Consider the following 19,508-nt stretch of genomic DNA (forward strand, 5'->3'; position numbering starts at 1 on the left):
CGTGGCAGCACACCAGTGTCTGCTACCTTGGTCTGCTCCTCCATCCACAGTCTTGGGGTGGGGTGCTGCCTGGGACCCCAGCTAGTTTCCTCATGGGGTCAAACATTCCTTTTGACCCCCAGACCCTTGTGGCTGCAATTCAGAGGTGTTGCCACCAGGTGGCGGCCTAGGCAAGAAAGCCAGGCAGAGGGTCCCTCCTAAGGAGAGCAGGTATTTTTTAGCCGTCAGTGACACGGCGTTCAAAAACACTCTTCAACAGTATGCCTGAGCTGTGTAGAAATGGGCAGCAGGTGCCAGCACCCTGTGCCAGGAGTCCCTACCACCACAGTTCTTTCCCCTGACCTACGTCACTAGGTACCTGCAGCTCTGGGTCTTCAAGCCTGAGGGTATCACTGTCCCCACCGCCTTGATCCTAGAAGGCCCCTGCTGTGCAAGTGGCTGCTGGCTGGGCATCTGCAGGATGCAGCCCGGGAGCCTGGGGAGTAGCCAAGTCAGTGGTCAGTGGTCAGGCTTCTTGGTGCCAAGCACATGCTGTGGCCCCCATCAAACCTACCCCCTTCACTGGCACCTGCCCAGCTGCCAGGCCCTTCTGAATCTTGAGACAGTCCCCATTGGCAGCCGCCCATAGTGGCTCAGGAACAGGCCCCACTTCTGTGGCAGACACCCCAGCCTGGCACCTTCACGGAGGAGGAAGCTAGGCCAGCTGGGGGTCCTGAGGTCTGCATCGGAGTGGATCATGTGGGCCCTACAGTCAGCAAGCCTTCCTGGAGGCCCGAGCAGACCACCCAGTGACCAGTGGCTGCAGGAGGTGGAGGCCAGGGGCCTGACACTCAGGTCCCTGTCCTTCAGAGCCAGGGCTTGTCTTCCTCATCTTCCTGGATGGATGGCTGAACTCAGGGTAGTGAGGAGGTAGACCTGCCACACAGAGTGGCCTGGCCTGGGGGGGGGGGAGTGAGTTGGGGCGTACAGGAGAGGAATTGGGGAGGGGAGGCTGGGGCCTGCAGTAGGCCAGGGCTGGGGGCAGGGGGCCACAGTGCTCAACCTTCTGGATCACCTGGCCTAGAGGTGCGTGGCTGGATGGCAGCAGCCCAAGTGGCGAGGTGAGCTCCCACTGGCTGGGGACTCACTTGGGGAGCTAGGTGTGGGGCTGGGGCAAGACCCCAGTAGGGAGAGAGGTGGAAGGTCAGTGGCTCTGAGCCTGTGTGGGCTTCAGTTCATTTGCAGAAATGAATAAAAGCCCCCAACGTGTACCTGCACGCTGGCACCTGCCACTGATTTCCCTGTTCTAAAGAAACTGATCTCCAGAAAGCACCAGGCCCGTGGTTTTCCATGCAAAAACTAGTGACCTTTCTTTCTCAGAGAAAACTTTCAGAAAAATATATTGTAAGAAATAATGGCCCAACCATGAAGGGGCACTGATTTAAAACCTCCAGACCAACAAGCACCTAGCAAAGAACCTGAGCCCTCCTAAGCCTAAACTCGGCCTCTGGGAGTCCCGCCTCCCGATCCCCTTTCTCACCCCAGTCACCCACCAACACTGCTGAGAGGGGAAACTGAGGATGGTTTGAACTCCAAAGGACTCAATTCTTTAACTTTTCATGGAGATCTCTTTTTTCTTTTCTATTTTCTCTGTTTAATTGTGACCTTAATGGTTCATGGACATTTATACAGATTCATGTTTGTTTTCCCCCCATTTCTAGCATTTCTGAAGCCAATTATTTTTCACGAGTCAATATTTTGAGCACTAGGATATTTGGTAGTATATTTAAATTTTATATTTTTTTATTTTTCTAATTTTTAATCTATATACATATATATTTCACTCATCTATTTCTTTCTCTCTTTTCTTCTGCTAACAGCCAATCTCTATTGTTCTTTCACTCTTCCTTTAGTTTTTTACTTCTGTCTTCCCTCTTCCTCCCTTGGGGGTGAGGATATAGTTCAGTGGGTAGAGTGCTTGCCTCACATGACAAGGTCCTAGGTTCAATCCCCAACACCACCAAACAAACAAACAACAACAACAACAAAAATCTCCTCCTCCTTCATAATCATCACATGCTGCATCACTTCTCTCCCAGGCAACCATTCAAAATTATAAACCCTTTTGCAAACTTAACTGTTTTTACTGTGGGCAATACTGAATGTATCATTTCTGTTCTCTGTGACAATTAGCACTGTAGATGTCATAGTAGGAACTATTTGGGTTAATGCTGTATGTTGTTTGCATTGGTTGCATTATTTGTCCCTGTGCTGTGAGGTCCTGGAAACCTTCAGGGACACTACAAGTCCACAGGGTAGAAACTCTTTTGTGTCAGATACATACTCTAGATGGGTAGACACACAAATAATATGAAAGAGCAAGGGAACAAATCACCCCAAACAAACCAAGATACTTCAATAAGAGAATCTAATGACACCATGGTGGAAGAAATGTCAGAGAAGGAATTTAGAATGTATATATAGTCAAACTGATCTGTGAGGTAAAGAATGATATAAGGAGTGAAATCAGAAAGAAAATACAGGAAGTGAAAGATCAAAAAAGAGGTATAGATTCTGAAAAAGAATCAAGCAGAAATCCTGGAAGTGAAGGAATCAATAAACCAAATTTAAAAATTCAATGGAAAGCATCACCAACAGACTAGACCACTTTGAAGACAGAATTTTGGGCAATGGAGACAAAATGTATAATGTTGTAAACAGCTGACTATGGAGAAAAGATGTTAAGAGACCATGAACAGAACTCTCAGGAAATATGAGATAGCATGAAAATACCAAATTTAAGATTTATAAGAGATACAAACAAAAGGAATGCACAATCTTTTCAATGAAATAATATCAGAAAATTTTCCAAACCTAAAGAATGAAATGGAAAATCAAATACAAGAGGCTTACAGGACCTCAAATGTACAAAACTTCAACAGACCTACACCAAGGCACATTATAATGAAAATGCCTAACATACAGAATAAGGATTTTAAAGTCTGCTGGAGAAAAATATCAGATTACATATAGGGGGAAACCAATCTGGATCTCAGCTGATTTCTCAGCCCAGATCCTCAGAGCTAGGCGGTCCTGGAATAATGTATACTAACTTCTGAAAGAAAATGAATGTCAACCAAGAATACTATACCTAGAAAAATTAAGCTTCATTATTGACAATGAAATAAAAACCTTCCATGATAAAAAAAAGTTAAAAGAATTCACAAGTAGAAAACCTGCACTACAAAACATACTCAATAAAACATTTCATGATGAAAAATAAAAGTGAAAACCAGCAAAGGGAGGAACTATGCTAGAAGAATAGTCAATCGGGCTGGGAACGTGGCTCAAGGGCTGGGGATGTGACTCATGCGGTAACGCGCTCGCCTGGCATGCGTGGGGCACTGGGTTTGATCCTCAGCACCACATAAAATAAAGTTGTTGTGTCCACTGAAAACTGAAAAATAAATATTTAAAAAATTCTCTCTCTCTCTCTCTCTCTCTCTCTTCTCTCTTAAAAAAAAAGAATAGTCAATCAAAGGAGAAGATAATTCAAAGTAAAAACCAGAAATAAATCAAAAAGACAGGGAATAAAAATCATTTCTCAGGCTGGGGATGTGGCTCAAGCGGTAGCGCACTCGCCTGGCATGCGTGCGGCCCGGGTTCGATCCTCAGCACCACATACAAACAAAGATGTTGTATCCACTGATAAGAAAAATAAATATTAAAAAAATTCTTTCTAAAAAAATCATTTCTCAATAATAACATTGAATGTAAATGACCTAAACTCATCAATCAAAAGACACAGGCTGGCAGATTGGTTTTAAAAAACAAGATCAAACAATATGTTGTCTCCAAGAGACTCACCCCATAGGCAAGGACATCCACAAACTGAAGGAGAAAAAAATTGGGGAAAAAATATCATTCACATGGATCACTTAAACAAGCAGGAGTTCCTATCCTCATATCAGATAAAGTGGACTTCAAGGCAAAGTTAATCAGAAGGGGCAAAGAAGGCCATTTCATACTGCTTTAGGGAATTATATATCAACAAGACATAACAATCATAAATATTTATGCCCCAAACAATGGAGCATCTAAGTACATCAACAAACCCTGCTCAATTTCAAGAATCAAATAGACCACAACACAATAATACTGGGTAACTTTAACATACCCCTGTAACCACCAGGTAGATCCTCCAAACAAAAACTAAATAAAGACTCTATAGAGGTAAAAAAACATCATTGATAATTTAAACTTAACAGACATGTATAGAGTATATTATCCATCAATGATTAATACACGTTCTTCTCATAAGCACACGGATCTTTCTCTAGTATAGACCATGTTATATAAGCTATCACATAAGTTGGTGTTCAATTGTAATATGACCTTAATATATTTTAGCATCTGAAGGGGTACTTTGATAGCTCCCTTTCCACTGATATCAATTTTGTGTTCTTGCTTTTTTTCCTTGATTAGACTTACTTGATTTTTATCAATTTTAGCTGTATTATTTCTTTTCTATTTCATGTATTTCTGCTCCCACTCTTACTTTTTCCATCCTACTCCCTAATTTAAAAGTAATCTGATTGTTATTCTAGTTTCTTTCTGATACAAGTACTTTAAATTATAAATGTTTTTCTGAGTACTCTTTCATCCCAGTTTGGGTTTTAAGCATTTATTATCACTTAGTACAGAGCACTTTTTATTTACCTTTCTGTGCTTTCTTCCTTGACCTGTGAGATATTTATAGGTGCACCATTTAATTTTGAAGTAGTTGTGATGTGGGGGTGGGGTTCTATGTGTCTTATGATGATTGACTGTAATGTAATAAATCATGCAAGAAACACCGTCTGTATGATTTCGAATTTTAAAACAGTAACGGAAATGCTTTTTATGTTGATTGTGTTGTGGGGCCGGTTGCTCAGAAAACAACCAAGTCCCAGTTTTGTCCAAATTGAAGAGTCTTTATTCAGCCTGCCGGCCAGTGACTGCTCCCACAGAACCCATAACTGTCTCTGCAAGGAACAGCCCCGAGCCTGAGCATTTTAGGATATTCAAAGGCAAAAACTGCAAAAACCACATCTGGGTGGACATAGCTGTAGACAAGCAGGTACAGAGCTGAACTGGGCAGCCAGTGAGACAATGCAGTGGGTCCACTGGTATTTCCCACAGGACTTTCCAGGTTGGCAGAGCAGCAAGCAAGCAGAAGGGCAGGGGACCAAAATGACTCCAGTTGGCTGCAAGTTAGAGAGTGGTCATTAACATCCAGACAATCGATCTCTGACACGGCAGTCACCCAAGAAAAATGGAAACCAAAGAACAAGTTCACATTGTATAAGAATTGCTGTTCTGTGCTGCCCAGTGTGCTGTGCTGGTGTGTTCATGGGTCAGAGGCGGGGCTTTCCCACTGGAGAAGCGTTTCCTATATGATGTGGGGTCTCAGGGTAAATGGAGTCTGTTTGGTCATTGCCCATACAGCCTGGCCCATAACAATTGTATTGGTTATATATGTGTAAAGTCAAAACTGATCAAATCGCATACTTCAAATGTGTGCATTCTATTGTTAAATTCTACCTCAATAAAGCTATGAAATAAAAAAGAAAAAAAAAAAAAGAAATAATTGCCCAACATTCAAAATATGCCCCCAAATGACAGTAAACTTTAATTCTGCTCAAAATGAAGTTTAACGGCTGAGGGTGTGGCTCAGGGTAGAGCGTCTGCCTAGCATGCACAAGGCCCCTGTTCCATCCCGGCACCTCAAAAATAGATAGAATAAAAAATCAGCTTTAACAAGAAGTAGGGTGGGGCCTCGTCCCTCGCCTGGAACTGTGGGAAATACCCAAAACAGCAGTTTCCAGACACTGGGTGGTGGTGGCACAGGACTGTCCCCTCACAGGGGGATGAGCCAGATGAGCCGCAGTCGCCACTGACTGACTGATGGTGGCTGTAATCACTCAGGGAGGGTCCTCCAAAGAGGTGGCAAGGTGGCTGAGTTGGTGGGGGGGCCAAGGTGGCCAGAGCTCAGCAAGTAAGACAGCAGGGTGGAGGGGACAGCATCAAGTCAGTGGCAGAGGAGAGAGGCCACAGTCTACACACACGACAGGAGCCCCAGGAGGCTGGGAATGGCCACCAGACAGGTGCTGAACCCGACCTGGCCAAGTGTGTTGTGCTCCAGAGGACAGAACTCGTGAGGAGACCTGGCAGCCTGAGCAGGACTGAGCCAGCATCTCTGTGCCCCATCAGTGCTTAAGGGCGAGTCCCAAGACGAAAGGATCTTTGCCCAAACAAAGTCCAGCATTCATTAAAGGAACACAAGGAAACCCAGCACCCACATAATGTCCAATCAAAAATGACCAGGCTTGGGCCGGGCTGTGGCGCAGTGCTGGAGGGCTTGCCTAGCATGTGTGAGGCCCGGGGTTGGACCCTCAGCACCACATAAAAATAAATAAAATAAAGGTCCATTGACTATATATATATATATATTTAAAAAAATGACCAGACTTCAAAGAGCAGGCACATCTGGAGGCAAGAAAACACCCAGCGCACAGCGACGGGCAGGCTAAGGAAAACAGCATTTTTAAAAGTCTTTCTGCATCTTTTTTTTTTTTTTAGGTGTAGATGGACACGACACAATGCCTTTATTTTTATGTGGTGCTGAGGATGGAACCCGGTCCCACCCTTGCTAGGGGAGCGCTCCACCGCTGAGCCACAGTCCCAGCCCTAGTCTTTCTGCATCTGGAAGATGCCATGATGGACGCCACTTAAAATGAACCAGAGACAAAAGGGAAAGAAGACCTACAGGAAAACAAACAAACAAACACAGCACAGGCCCGACTTTGTGGGGCGCGGAGCAATCCACAGGGCAGGATAGAAAACATCCTCAAAGAGGCAGTGGCACAAGGTGGTCCAGCGGTCAGGAGAGTTAGGAGCCCTCGGATCCCAAACACCCCACGACCGTGGAGAAGAATACACAGGGGATCCCTAAGACGTCTCATCAGCGCGTTGCTGAGATTCAATGCAGATCAACGGAAATGGCTCACGACACACAGAGGGTGGGGTGAGAACGAGAGCCCGCTTCCAACCCAGAGGGGACGCTGTGACAACCAGTCATCCGAAGGTGACTTGAGTGACGACGGTTTCTTCATAGGACATAAAAAGCATTCCCTACAAAGGAAACATTTTAAATCACTGAAGCTACTAGAACATAAATTAGACTTCCTTAAACTCAGAGCATCCATTCATCCACATTCACCTTGAAGGAAGAGGAGAGGAAAGACCTCAAAGTCCTGCAAGGAATTTATATCCAAAGCGTAAAACAAACCAGAAGCCAGGAGGTGAAAGATGGTCATGAGACTCCGACAGGCACCGTCCCAGAGGCTCCATGGTCAGTGACTAGAAGAGGCTCCACACCAGTGACCAGCAGAGACTTGCAGATTGGAACCATGGCAGGCCCAACCGTCCTACCGCACAGCTGAACGGAGAGCCCTGGGCCGGCCCTGCACGCCCAGCTCAGGTGTCCTGGGAGAAGTGGCCGCATCGACTAAAGCTGACCGCGCCTGCCTGGGCCCAGCTCCCGAGGCCGGAGGGAGAGCACACCGGACCCAGAGGTGAACCCCAGGTCCACACCCGTCCCTCCACTCAGCCCCTGTGGACAGGCCACGCGTGGAGCCCAGCATACTCTGATCTCTTCTGCATGAGGTTCCTTCCCCAAGGTCCATGGGACCCAGGACCAGCAGCCACACATCTGCGTGAGAAAAGTGCCTCCAGGAGCATCTCCAGGTCAAGTGCAGCCGGGGGTGAGCCACATCCTGCCAGGAGCCGGAGGCGGTGACCCGCACAGTCTCCGCTGGGCGCGGTCCCAGGGAGTGGACCGCTGGGGCTCAGAGCCTGGCTGTGGCTCTAACACAGGCCCGTGCTGGCACAGATGCCTGCTTCAGTGTCACTGACGTCACTGTCACCATGTGCATCTCATGTATTCTCAGGTGCACATAAAATAATTATTTTTGAAGGGAAAGTACGTACTTTTCAAACCCTTGGGATGTGGTCAAAAGCGTCAGGAAAACACAGACTCAGTGATTTCCACAGTGGACAAGAGAGAAGTTTTTAAAAGCGTGGAGGGCAAAGTACAGAAAATCAACTGCAGCGAGGCTTCAGGACCACCTGACCGCGCAGAGGGAGGACAGACCACCTGGCCACGGAGCCTGCGTGGGAGCCCAGGGCCTACGGCGCAGCGCAGGCCCGGGAGTGGGTGGCATGTGGAGTGGAGGGAGCTGGGGGCTCCTCGGTCATGGTGGGAGCGCCTCCAGCCTGGGAACCCGCATCAGTCGGCAGGCCGGTGGCGCCCGCCCCAGCCCCTGGTGTCCACCAAACTCCCCATCTCCCTGTTTCTCTGCGCGTGGTTTCATCTTGTGTGGCCCCCAGGTGGACAAACTCCCCTGCTCAGGTGGCCAATAAGGGTCTGCATGGGCGACTGCCTGGCCACGCAAGAGGCAGGGAAGGATGCTGTGGGTGTGGCGGCCAGGCTGCGTGGGGCTGCAGGCCCACGTGATGCTCCCGCCACAGCAGACCGCTCCATGACACTCTCCTCCACGGCCGTGGACACCCCTGCTGGCTGAAGGACGAGGACTCCTGCCCTTTCTGGGGAACACCACCTGCCTCAGTGAGCCGATGTCCTTCCCTGTGGACACTCTGAGGTCAGCACCCTGGACAGAAGCTCACCGCCTAGTGAGGGGTGAGTAAGCACTGACCTCAAGCAGAGGGCTACTCCCAAGGCCCAGTCTGAAGGACCAGAGGGACTGTACTCAGGAGACCCCGGCCACAGCAGTATGGGGAGGCTGACCTGTAGCCAGGCCTCTGCATTTTCAGGTACAGAGGCCCCAGTGGCCTCCACCTCCCAGCTTCCTGTGCAGCTAGGTGCAGGCCTATGACCAAATCTCCATCGACTTCTGGATCACAGATAAGAGAAAGTGCCGTGGGAGCTCTGGGGAGCCTCCTCTGGGACGTCCCTTATTCTCTTTTCAAAAGGGCGGAGGGCAAAGTACAGAAAATCAAGTGTAGCGGCCCCCCTCTGCTTGGAACATGGAGCAATAGCTGAGCTCCAGCAGCAGCTGTGGGACCATGAAGCTAGGGATTCTAGGGGTGGGGGACTGGGAGCTCACAGGACCCACCCCCCAGTGGCTGTGGAGCCATCAGAGCCTCTAGACCACCTGGTCTTAGATGTGGTCAGTCTGGTTGCTCAGGTCTCTGTGGCCCGTGGTCAAGGTGAACCCTATATGTGACCCCTAGGAGGGCTGAGGGGGTGGTTTTCTCTCTCGGGTGAAAGTCCTCAGCCCCTCCCCTCGTGCCCACACAGCTCTAGCTGTCTGTTCTTGGCTGGGGGTGGGTAGGCAGAAAAAAGAGGAAGTGGCCCGGAGGGAAGCAGTGGGCTGGGGAGGAGGCAGGAGGGCCTGCCCTGAGCCTGGGGCTGCAGTCTGTGACTGGAGCCGGGATGGATGCCAAGGCAGGGCCCCCAGAGGTAGGTGCCGAGAGGCCTGAGCTGGGTGGGGAAGGCCAAAAGCCCTGGGAGAGCTGCTGTCCACCACCACGGCTCATGCTCCCAGCAACCCCAGGCCCAGGGGCTCACAGCCTCTACTGGCCCTGCACCGCCGGTTCCTGGCCCAGTCTGTGCAGCCAGGAAGCTGGGACATCCAGGATCTCTGCCCCATCCTGGGGCTGGCAGTGAGCCACACGCCCTGCAGGGCACATCCCCACACCTCGGCGGTGGCCTCTGATGCCTCCAGGGTTCCCTGGCTGCCCACCACGGGGCTGGGGAGGCTCAGGGCCCGTCCCCCAGCCCAGCTCAGCCCGGAGATGCCTCCCTCCATCAGATAGCCAGCCCTCCCCCAGGGCCACACAGGTCCCCAGGGCCCTGAGGGAGGACAGAGCTTCAGCTGCCCAGGGCCCCTGTGGGAGGACAGAGCTTCAGCGGCCCAGGCCCTAGGAGGCCCGTCCCCTAGCCCCAGTGTAGTCCCATGGCTGGAAAGAGGTCTGAGGGTCTGTGGTGCCTGAGCCACCCCTGACAGGACCCAGGTCCAGCGGGCTGCAGTGCTGGGCAGCCTTTCTGTCTGGGCACCTTGAGGGCCAAAGCCCTCTCCCAGGAGGAGCAGCAGGAGTGCAGAGCACACCCCTGAGGGTCCCCAGTGCCCCAGCCCAGAACCCCACACAGGCCACCTCCCCAGAAAGTCACGGAGGAGGGGAAGCCTGAAGCTGGGCTCGCAGGGCCTGGGCCGCCCCGGTGTAGGCGGCCATCTTGAGAGCTGGAGCCCAGGTGGCCTGGGGTGTCGCCCTTACTCCCCTCCTCAGGGACACCTGGGCAGAGGGGTCCTGGGCCTGGTAACTTTGCCTGAGCCAATGTCCCCCATGCTTCAAGCTATGGTTTTGGGTCCCACCACCCTGTGGCACTCTGGCTCTGGGCCACACAGAGCCCCAGGCCCTGGGCACCCTCCCAGGCTGAGGAGGCCAAGTTCTCTGAGCCCCAACTGGGAAGGACAGCAGGGAGAAGCCCCAGGGGCCCCTTCGCCCAGCCCCACACTCCACACAGGCATCCAGTACCCCCTCGGGCCCTGAACCTCAGACCCCTCGCGTCACCAGGGCCTTTGTGGTGTTTCAGTGGGGGGCTAGAGGGCACAGTGGCCCCATCCTGGGCACAGGCCCTTCCCTGTACCCGGGAAGGGTGGACACAGCTCCCAGGTACTTGCTCCGTGGTGCCCTCAGGGCAGCGGTGCCAGCCGGGCTCCCAGCTCCTCATGGAGGGATTACGCTGTGGGCACAGGTGAGTCCATCCCAGAACTGCAGACTCCCTGCTGCCAGGGGAGGCCCTGCCCTGGACACAACACGGTCTGCTGGAGGCTTCTGGCTGCCTGCATCCCTCACCAGGTCTGGCCTCCACCAGCAGCGGTCACACATCCAGGGGCCAAGACCAGGCAACCCTGGAAGGGGGGGCAACTGCTGGGGCCAGTCAGGAGGAACCAAGCCGAAAAAGCAGAAAGAGTGCTTTCAGACTCGGCTGCAGCTGGGCTGAAACAAGGAACCGAGACACAGATGTCCAGACCCCGCCACGGGGGCACCGGGAGGGGGGCACAGCCTGCAGGGCACAGGCTAGACAGGCCCAAGGCCCCGGGAAAGCCACGTGCAGCCAGCTCCGGGTCCACACGCAGGCTGCCCGTGGCGGGTGTGCAGCGGAGCCCGGCCACGCCCAGGCTGAGACCCACTCCGGGTGTTTGAGTGTGTGTCTGCAGGGACCCCACAAAGGGCTGACACCGTGGTGCCAGACCTGCCTGTGAGCCCAGACTGCCTCCTGCAGCTGCTGGCACCACTGTGCAGAACAGCAGAGGACCCCGAGTGGCCCTGCTCCAGACCACGCCGCAGCCCATGCAGCAGAACCAGCACGGTAGGACCCGGGGTCTCGAGGGAGGGTTCACCAGGGACACCACAGCCTAGGACAAGTTTTAGCCTAATTCCCAATTCTAATTACTTTAGAAGTCAATTTTAAATAGAATCTTAGAACCCTGGGCCCAAGTACAGAAGAGAAAACCAGCCCTGGGCGGGAGGGCAGGCCAGTGGGGGAGGCCAGTCCCGGGGCTGCTGGAGACCTTGCCTGCATCTCACCGCCAGGGAAGCTGGGGCAGCCAGTTACTGCTGACCACAGCACCACACAGTGGGCTGCAGACCACCAACCCCAACCTAGAGGGCCTGGCTTCCCTCTGTCCTCCTCTCCTCCCCCGCCAGGCCTAGCCCAGCTGCAGCAGGGCCCTCTGTTCCTGTACTGGGGGGCGGTCACGGCCCTCCCAGGACCCTGCAGAGGCAGTGTCTCCTGCAGGTGCTGGGGATGCTGGCCATGCTGGGGTTGGGCCTCGTGACTCTCACCTACCCCCTGTGGCAAGTGCCCCTTCCTCGCACCTGGCACCAGCACCCGGAAGAAGTGTCCCCTGAGTCCTGGGAGGCCCTGGAAGGAGAGGCTGGGCAGCAGAGGGACTCCTGCCAGTGAGTGAGCCCACAGGGCCTGCAGTGGGGGCAGGTCTGCTGGGCAGTGCCTGCTTTCCAACCACCGGATCCTCCTCTGGGCCGAGCACCACCCTCCACCAGCACCTGCAGGGGACATGGGTCACGGGAAGGGCCTGGAGTGTCGGGCTCAAGTTGGGCTGGGGACTCTTGGCAGAAAACAGGGCTGCCCGGGGCTCTGGCCAGGCTGGTGAAGGCTGTCCGCTGTTGAGTGAGTCTTGGCACCTCAGGTCCTCTCATCCCGCGGGGTTTGGTGCTGTTGCCCCGAGGCAGCTCCCTGCTGTCGGAGTCCCAGACCCCAGAGCCCCCCCATTCACCTCACTATGGAAACGACTGCTCCCCATCGGGTTGGGGTGGAGCCTGGCTGCAGGCCAGGCAGCCCCGTCCCCTCAGGTTCCTTGGTGGGCACACTTCTGGGTGTCACTGCTGCCACAGCTTGTGGGGCTCAGGCCTCCTCTGCTCAGTTCAGTCTAGCTGCCCCTTCCTGGATCCCCAGACCACATGGGCGGTAGGACCTCCTGCCGGGCAGCAGGGAGGGAGCAGATGGCCAAGGCAGGCTGGGGGCTCCGGCAGCCACACCCGGCCCCCTCCTGCCTCTCTCTCCAGGCTTGTCCTTGTGGAAAGCATCCCTCAGGACCTGCCATCTGCAGCTGGCAGCCCATCCGCCCAGCCACTGGCCCAGGCCTGGCTGCAGCTGCTGGACACTGCCCAGGAGAGCATCCATGTGGCCTCATACTACTGGTCCCTCACGGGGCCTGACATCGGGGTCAATGACTCGTCTTCCCAGCCGGTGCATCCCTGGCCCCCACCCCTGTCCCTGAGACTAAAGGCTGCCCCAACCTGCCCCAGGGATGGGCACACAGAAAGTCAGGGCCCCTATCTGTGTGGAGCTTTGGGGCCCAGGCCCAGGGCTATGGTGGGCACTGGGAAAGGGCAGGGTAAAGCCCTTTCTTGGGAGCTCTGGGCAGGGTAGAGGGGAGGCCCCTGGGGGTCAGAGCACTTAGATTGGCCTAAGTGCAATTCTGCTCCCAACCAAGGTCATCCAGACCCTTGGCCCAGCCCTAGGCCATGGGCAGCCACAGGTCCTGGGTGGAGGGACAGAGGGCCCAGCTGGGGGCCACCTCTCATGGCCAGTGTGGCCTCACAGGGAGAGGCTATTCTGCAGAAGCTGCAGCAGCTGCTGGACAAGGACATCGCCCTGATGGTGGCCACCAATAGCCCATCCCTGTCCAGGAATTCCACCGACCTGCAGGTCCTGGCAGCCCTCGGTAGGCGCTTCCTCCACCCTGGCCCTGCGGCCCTGCCTTGCCGACGCCACGGGACAAAGAGCCACAGAACTGCTGGGCAGGGTGGGGGAGGTCCCCACTGCTCCCCTCGACCCTGGAGGGAGAAGCCCAGGACTCTGAGCTCCCTTGAGCTGATGTCACCGGGACTCAGGCAGGCTCCCAGAAGCCAGAGTGGCACATTCCACAGGGCAGAGTGCGGGTGGCCTGGGTGCCCTGCTGCTTGGCCCTGAGGACGAGGCTGAGGCCAGGTGGCAGGTGACAGCAGGCTCAGTCATTTCAAATGCTCTGGAGCTGGGCTGCCCAGAGAGACCCAGGGCCAGCTGTGCCTCCATTTCCTCACCAGTCAAGTGAGGAGAGCGTCCACATTGAGGTGGCACTGCTGTTTTGAGGATCAACACCTCAGAATCAGGCTCACCATGCAGCTTGCACACACCAAGAGCCCCGTGTCCCATCACAGGTGCCCAGGTGCGACAGGTGCCCATGAGGCAGTTCACTGGGGGTGTTTTGCACTCCAAATTCTGGGTTGTGGATGGGCGGCACATCTACGTGGGCAGTGCCAACATGGACTGGCGGTCCCTGACACAGGTAAGTCCCAGGACTCATGGACAGGAGGTCCATCTGGAGTTCCTCCCCCTCCGACTCCCAAGGGCTTTGCCTGATGTCCCCATTGATCAGAGGAAGTCAGTGTCATGAGAAGTCAGCAGATGGAATCCTGGGTCACAGAGCCATGCCATCACCTTTCTGTAGAGGAAATGATCAGACACAGGCTCCGCCAGTTATGGAATTCTCCTCGGCCCGGCACTCATGCCAGGGAGTAACATTTAAGGACAGGAAGTTGCTTAGACCACAGCCATCAGAGAAAGATGCAGATTACAAATCAAGAGGCTTTTTAGAAGAAGCAGTGCATTAAAAACATGTCCAAGGGGGACTGGAGTCGTGGCTCAGTGGTCCAGCGCTTGCCTGGCATGTGTGGGGCCCTGGGTGCGATCCTCAACACCACATAGAAATGAATAAAAGATCCATTGACAACTAAAAAAATATTAAAAAACAAAAATGTGTCTGAGGGCTGGAGCTGAAGCCGGTGGCAGAGTGTGAGAGTGTGTGCTTGGCACCTGCTGGAGGCTGGGTTCAACCCACAGCACCACACACACCACAAGTCAAAGACCAAAGTGAGCAGCTTCCTCTCTTGGGATGAGTGGCCCCAAGTTCTCCACGGAGTGTACTTTCATTTCACTGAAGAGATTTTGTGTGTGTGTGTGTGTGTGTGTGTGTGTGTGTGTGTGTGAGAGAGGGAGAGAGAGAGAGAGAAAATAAATGTGATCATGGTAGCAGTTGTTATCCCTTAACAGTGCAATTTAGAGCAATTTTATTTCCTTGTGTTTTATGCAATTTTGGGCTGTCCAACAAACATCGCTTTCAGCACTGGAAAACACCGCTTAGGAAAAACAGGGACCAGGGAGCAGTGGCCCTCCACCTGGGTGCACTGTCACAGGTCCTGCAGGTGACGCTGCAGAGCTGCTGCCAGGGGGGAAGGGCTGCACCCTGCCCAGTGCCAGGTGATGGGCCCCAGGTTCCCCTGGTAGGCCTCGCTCCCTGTGGCTACTGACCCTGGTCCCTGCAGGTGAAGGAACTTGGAGCCATTATCTACAACTGCAGCCGCCTGGCCCAGGACCTGGAGAAAACTTTCCAGACGTACTGGGTACTGGGGGCACCCCAGGCTGTCCTCCCCAAAACCTGGCCTCAGAACTTCTCATCCCACATCAACCGCTACCAGCCCCTCCGGTGCCACTTTGATGGAATGCCCACCATGGCCTACTTCTCGGTAAGGTGCGGAGAGAGGCCATCAGGACCCTCCTCTCCCCTATCTGGCCAGACCAGCAAGGGCCCTGCCACACCCTGGGCCTAGTCCTCAGCACCACCAGCAGCTTCTGGGTCCTCAGAGACCAGTGCCAGGGACAAGCAGGCTGGCACTGGCAGGCCCAGCTCCTGGAAAGGATGCCAGGTCAGCGCCATCTGTGGGAGACAGTTGGCCAGAGAGGCAGCGGGATCCGTGGCCCTTGGGGTCTCAAACAGACTGCTGAGTGTGGGTGGGCTCAGAGGCTGTGGGGGCGAGGGACGCCAGGCATCAGACACTCTGAGGCGGAGAAGGGGATGCCCACGGCTCCCCTCTTTCAGAGCACCGACCCTCTGAGCCCCCAGCTACCCTAGTGACTGGTCTGCAGCCAAGACTATGTCAGAATGAGGAAAGACCCTGGATAAGGGGGTCCCACTCTGGAGAAAGCGGAGAAGGTTCCTGGGGCAGGAGCCGTCCGTGAAGAGTCAGTGCAGCCCAGAGCCCCAGAGGCTGGCCGTTGGCTAGGTTCAGGCGGGGGTTCAGGCCGGGCCCAGGGCCCTGCTGAGAGCCCTCTTCCCAGGCAGTGCGGCTCGCCTCCCCTCCCCCACCACAAGGCCCCCTGGGTGGTGTGTGGGCCCAGGTGGGAGCCCTGGCAGTGCTGCAGGGGTGCTTCTCCAACACAGGCTTCGCCACCAGCCCTCTGCCCCAGAGGCCGCACCCAGGACCTGGATGCAGTGCTGGCAGTGATGGAGGGTGCCCGGGAGTTCATCTTCGCCTCAGTGATGGAGTACTTCCCCACCACGCGCTTCAGCCACCCTGCCAGGTGACCGCTGGGAAGCGAGGCCCTGGAGAGCACAGCGCCCCCATGGGCGGCTCCCGGGTTCGCAGGCCTCCCCTTCTGCCAGGACCCCTGTCCATCCCAGGGCCCTTAGGCAGGACCCTGCCTTCCCCCAGGTACTGGCCAGTGCTGGACAATGCACTGCGGGAAGCCGCCTTTGGCCGGCATGTACGTGTGCGTCTGCTGGTCAGCTGCGGGCTCGGCACCGACCCCGCCATGTTCCCCTACCTGCGGTCCCTGCAGGCGATCAGCAACCCCTCTGCTGGCATCTCAGTGGACGTGGTGAGGCTCTGCTCCCAGGAGAGGCTGGGGGAGGCCGGTCCTCCTCTCCCTTCCCCTCCCTCCCCTCCCCTCCCATGCCCCTTCTCTGTTCCAAAGAAAGTCTTCATCGTGCCTGTGGGGAATCACTCCAACATCCCCTTCAGCCGGGTGAACCACAACAAATTCATGGTCACAGAGAAGGCAGCCTACATAGGTGAGCAGCTGGGACACCTGGGTACTGCTGAAGGCGGTCAGGGTCTCCAGTGGAGTTCTGGGGACCAGGCATCTGTCACAGGGGCAGGCAGAGGAATCCTGAGCTGCAGGGCCCAGGATGTCCATCCCACAGTGACCTGGTGGAGTTCCTGCACCTGCCCTGGCTGGACTGATAGCAGAGCACTGTCCCCAACCTACAGCTGGGGCCACAGTCCAGGGCCTGTGGCAGGGGCTGAGCCCAGCACCCAGCCTCTCTTCTGGACCTCCTCCCCAGGCACCTCCAACTGGTCGGAGGATTACTTCAGCAGCACCTCGGGCGTGGGTCTGGTGGTCAGCCAGAGGGCCCCCAGTGCCCAGGCAGGGGTGCAGCCTGCACAGGAACAACTGCGGCAACTCTTCGAGCGTGACTGGAGTTCCCGCTATGCTGTGGGCCTGGACGGACAAGCCCCAGGCCAGGACTGTGTCTGGCAGGGCTGAGGCCCAACCCCTTGGCTCCTGGTCCACAGCCCCCAGTGAACACTGCTGTCCACCAGGCTGTTGAAGCTCAGAAATTAAAAAAGCAAAAGAATGTTACCTGGGGTCAGAGAATTGCAATTCAGATGAACACAGGTTCTGACAATTTTGAATTAAGCTCCGCAGACCCTCAGGTGGCACTGGCTTCTCAGGGGAGGAGGGTCTGTAGCCCTTACAGGGAAAGGCCTGGACTGCCAGAGGACCAGCCCCAGCTGTGTCTCACTGGCCACCCACCCGTGAGGGCTGGGCCAGACCCAGGCATACAGCTGGCGGGCATTGCTGAGCACTGTCCAAGTACAACCCCCAATAAGAGATGCCGACGGTTTGCAGGTCTCGCCCGGTCAGGTGTACCCAGAGCCGATGGCCTCGGCTTCCCGTTGAAGTGCTCTTTATCATAGCAGCCTCTGTCCAGGCTCTGCAGCTCCTTCCTACCCAGATTCTCCAGAGGGGGGCGTGCTAACCTTCTGGGTGGGTGCAAACTGCTGACCTTAGGGAGTAATCCCAGCCCACAAGTGAGGCCTGCAAGCCAGTGTCCCACCCCTTGCCCCAGGGACCCCGCAAAGGGTCAGTGTCTACGTGGTCACTCCAGCCCTACTACTTGTCCACGGGGTCAGCAGAGCCTTAGGAGCCTAGGGGCAGAGTTAGGGACTGGAAGGGGTCCTTGGCGCCAAGGATCAACTCTGGCCGCACTTACCCTCTCCTAATCGAAGCCCCAACACTGGCTCCACTTAGAGAGAGTGAGATCCGGGGCCCGCTCAAGGCAACACAAACTGCAACCGCAGGGTGTCACTGGAAGACCCAGGACTCCCAGAGTGTATGGGCGTGGGAGGGGCTGGCCTGTGGGGGCAGGACTGGGATCGTGTGGGCGTGGCTAGTATGTGGGAGTAGACCTAGGGCTTTGTGGTGCCTGCCTGGGGTCTGAGGGTGGGCCCAGGATTTGGGTTAGAACTGGGCCAGGTTGCAGGGCCCTGGTCGCAGAGCTATGACTTGAGCTTCCGGGATGAAGAGGACACAAAGCTGGGACAGGGAGTCGAAAGGACCTCACTGGAGCTCCTGTCCTTGACGCAGAAGCAGGAGGTTAGCCCGTTTTGGAGTTCTGACTTTTCTCTTCTGTGTACTGAGTCAGAAGCCTGTTTCAGCACTTACCCTTGCTCACATGGTGGCTTTTGACCAAGAATCGAGGCCCACTTGGCCTGCCGAGGCCCAGAGGCCACACAAACTGCAGCTTGGCTTGCCCGATAGTGCATGGACGCCAGGCTGCTGGTGTCGCACTCGGTTGTCTCCCTGCCCTCTCTGGTCCTCTGTGCTCTTGGAGGGCGAACCCAGTCTGCACAGGCAGCTGCAAGTTCCGTTTCTTCATTGTCCTGGCACTTATTCACCTCACCCTCTGGTCCGTGCTGAAGGTCCCCTAAACCCAGCCCGCCTCCTGCCTGCTTTGTGAGGATCTGGAGAGTGTGTGTCTGTGGGAGGCCTGGGAATCCACAAGCCCTGCCAGCCCCTTGGAGCTCCTGGTCCCGGGTCCACGAGTGCGCGGCACTTGGCAGAGCCAAACCCGGAGGCTGCTGTGGCCACTCCCTGCAAGGTACTTCCCTATCCACCACCAGATCTCCCCTCTGGCCGAGGAGCTGGAGCAGCACCCCTCTCTGGAGCAGACACTATCTCGCCCACCTCTGCCCTTCAGGGCTGCATGTGTGGGCTTGGTCTCTGGCCCCCGCTGTCCAGGCCTAGAAGCAAGGCCCAAGGGACACTCAGTGTTCTGGGCTGCTTTGGTGGCCCTCAGCCTGGAAAGGCCTGCTTCCACACACGGGGGTCCTATGGCCGCATCTCAGTGACATCCTAAAAGGCCGGCTCCAAAGCAGACACCGATGCTCCACAGCTGACCCAGATTGACATGGCTTGGGAGACCTGGGGATGGGGCGCCATGATGTGGCTTTCCCTGGATGGGGTAGACAGACTGGAAACCAGCCTCCGAGGTCTCTGCCCCTGTGAATCTCATCTCCTTGCTCAGGGTCAGGCCCTGTGCCTTGCTTGTCACTCATAGGACCCACAAAGGTGATGGAGGCTGTCATCTCCTTGGTTACATGACATAGACTGCACTGTTGTCTTGTTGGGAGTCTGTCCCCTGCTAACTTTGATGAAGAGAGTTGTGCTATGGGGAGGTCCAGGTGACTGAGTACCAGGTGGCCTCCAGCCAGCCAGAAGCCAAGGCCCTCACTCACTGAGCACTCAGGGAATGAACACGAGTCAAGGTAGACGCAGCCTGCTGACATCTTGGTGGCAGCTGTGTGGGGCCCTGAACACATGACCCACTGAGCCACACTTGGACTCCTGACCGTCAGAAATGGGGATTATAAACGTGTGTTGTCTTAGGTGCTAAGTGGTGATGGTGTCCTTTTGTAGCATAGATGACTCACACACAGGGAACCAAGGTCCTTGGAAATCCTGTGGGGCCTCTGTACAGCCACCTCCTTCCTGGCCTCCATCCCTGGAATCCCACTCCTCAGGCCCAACTCCAGGTTCAGAGGGCAGAAGGCGT

At 55.3% G+C, this 19,508-nt stretch overlaps 1 protein-coding gene across 3 annotated transcripts; it reads left to right on the forward strand.

The window, feature by feature from the left end:
- Window positions 1-9,397: 9,397 nt before the first annotated feature.
- On the forward strand, window positions 9,398-17,026 carry PLD4 (phospholipase D family member 4). 3 transcript variants are annotated; one of them, XM_081291354.1, is made up of 11 exons: window positions 9,398-9,502; window positions 11,330-11,416; window positions 11,755-12,009; window positions 12,634-12,817; window positions 13,175-13,295; window positions 13,771-13,898; window positions 14,935-15,135; window positions 15,831-15,970; window positions 16,102-16,267; window positions 16,364-16,460; window positions 16,734-17,026. In XM_081291354.1, the coding sequence occupies exons 1-11, from the start codon at window positions 9,480-9,482 to the stop codon at window positions 16,934-16,936; spliced, it is 1,605 nt and encodes a 534-aa protein (XP_081147480.1). In that variant the 5' UTR covers window positions 9,398-9,479; the 3' UTR covers window positions 16,937-17,026. The 3 variants fall into 3 exon arrangements, with proteins under 3 accessions (XP_081147480.1, XP_081147481.1, XP_081147482.1); XM_081291355.1 differs by having other exon boundaries at window positions 9,404-9,502; window positions 11,834-12,009; XM_081291356.1 differs by having other exon boundaries at window positions 9,404-9,502; window positions 11,846-12,009.
- Window positions 17,027-19,508: the final 2,482 nt, after the last annotated feature.

This window comes from Spermophilus citellus, assembly GCF_964194105.1.
Source record: "Spermophilus citellus genome assembly, chromosome: 4".
In the NCBI taxonomy this organism is placed as follows: Eukaryota; Metazoa; Chordata; class Mammalia; order Rodentia; family Sciuridae; genus Spermophilus; species Spermophilus citellus.

Bases quoted from the DNA above. Each gene is read 5' to 3' on its own strand.
- PLD4 (XM_081291354.1), top strand. From the start codon at position 9,480: ATGCCAAGGCAGGGCCCCCAGAG. The intron at 9,503-11,329 runs GTAGGTGCCGAG...TGCCTCCTGCAG, and splicing joins CCAAGGCAGGGCCCCCAGAG to CTGCTGGCACCACTGTGCAG. The intron at 11,417-11,754 runs GTAGGACCCGGG...CTCCCCCGCCAG, and splicing joins CATGCAGCAGAACCAGCACG to GCCTAGCCCAGCTGCAGCAG.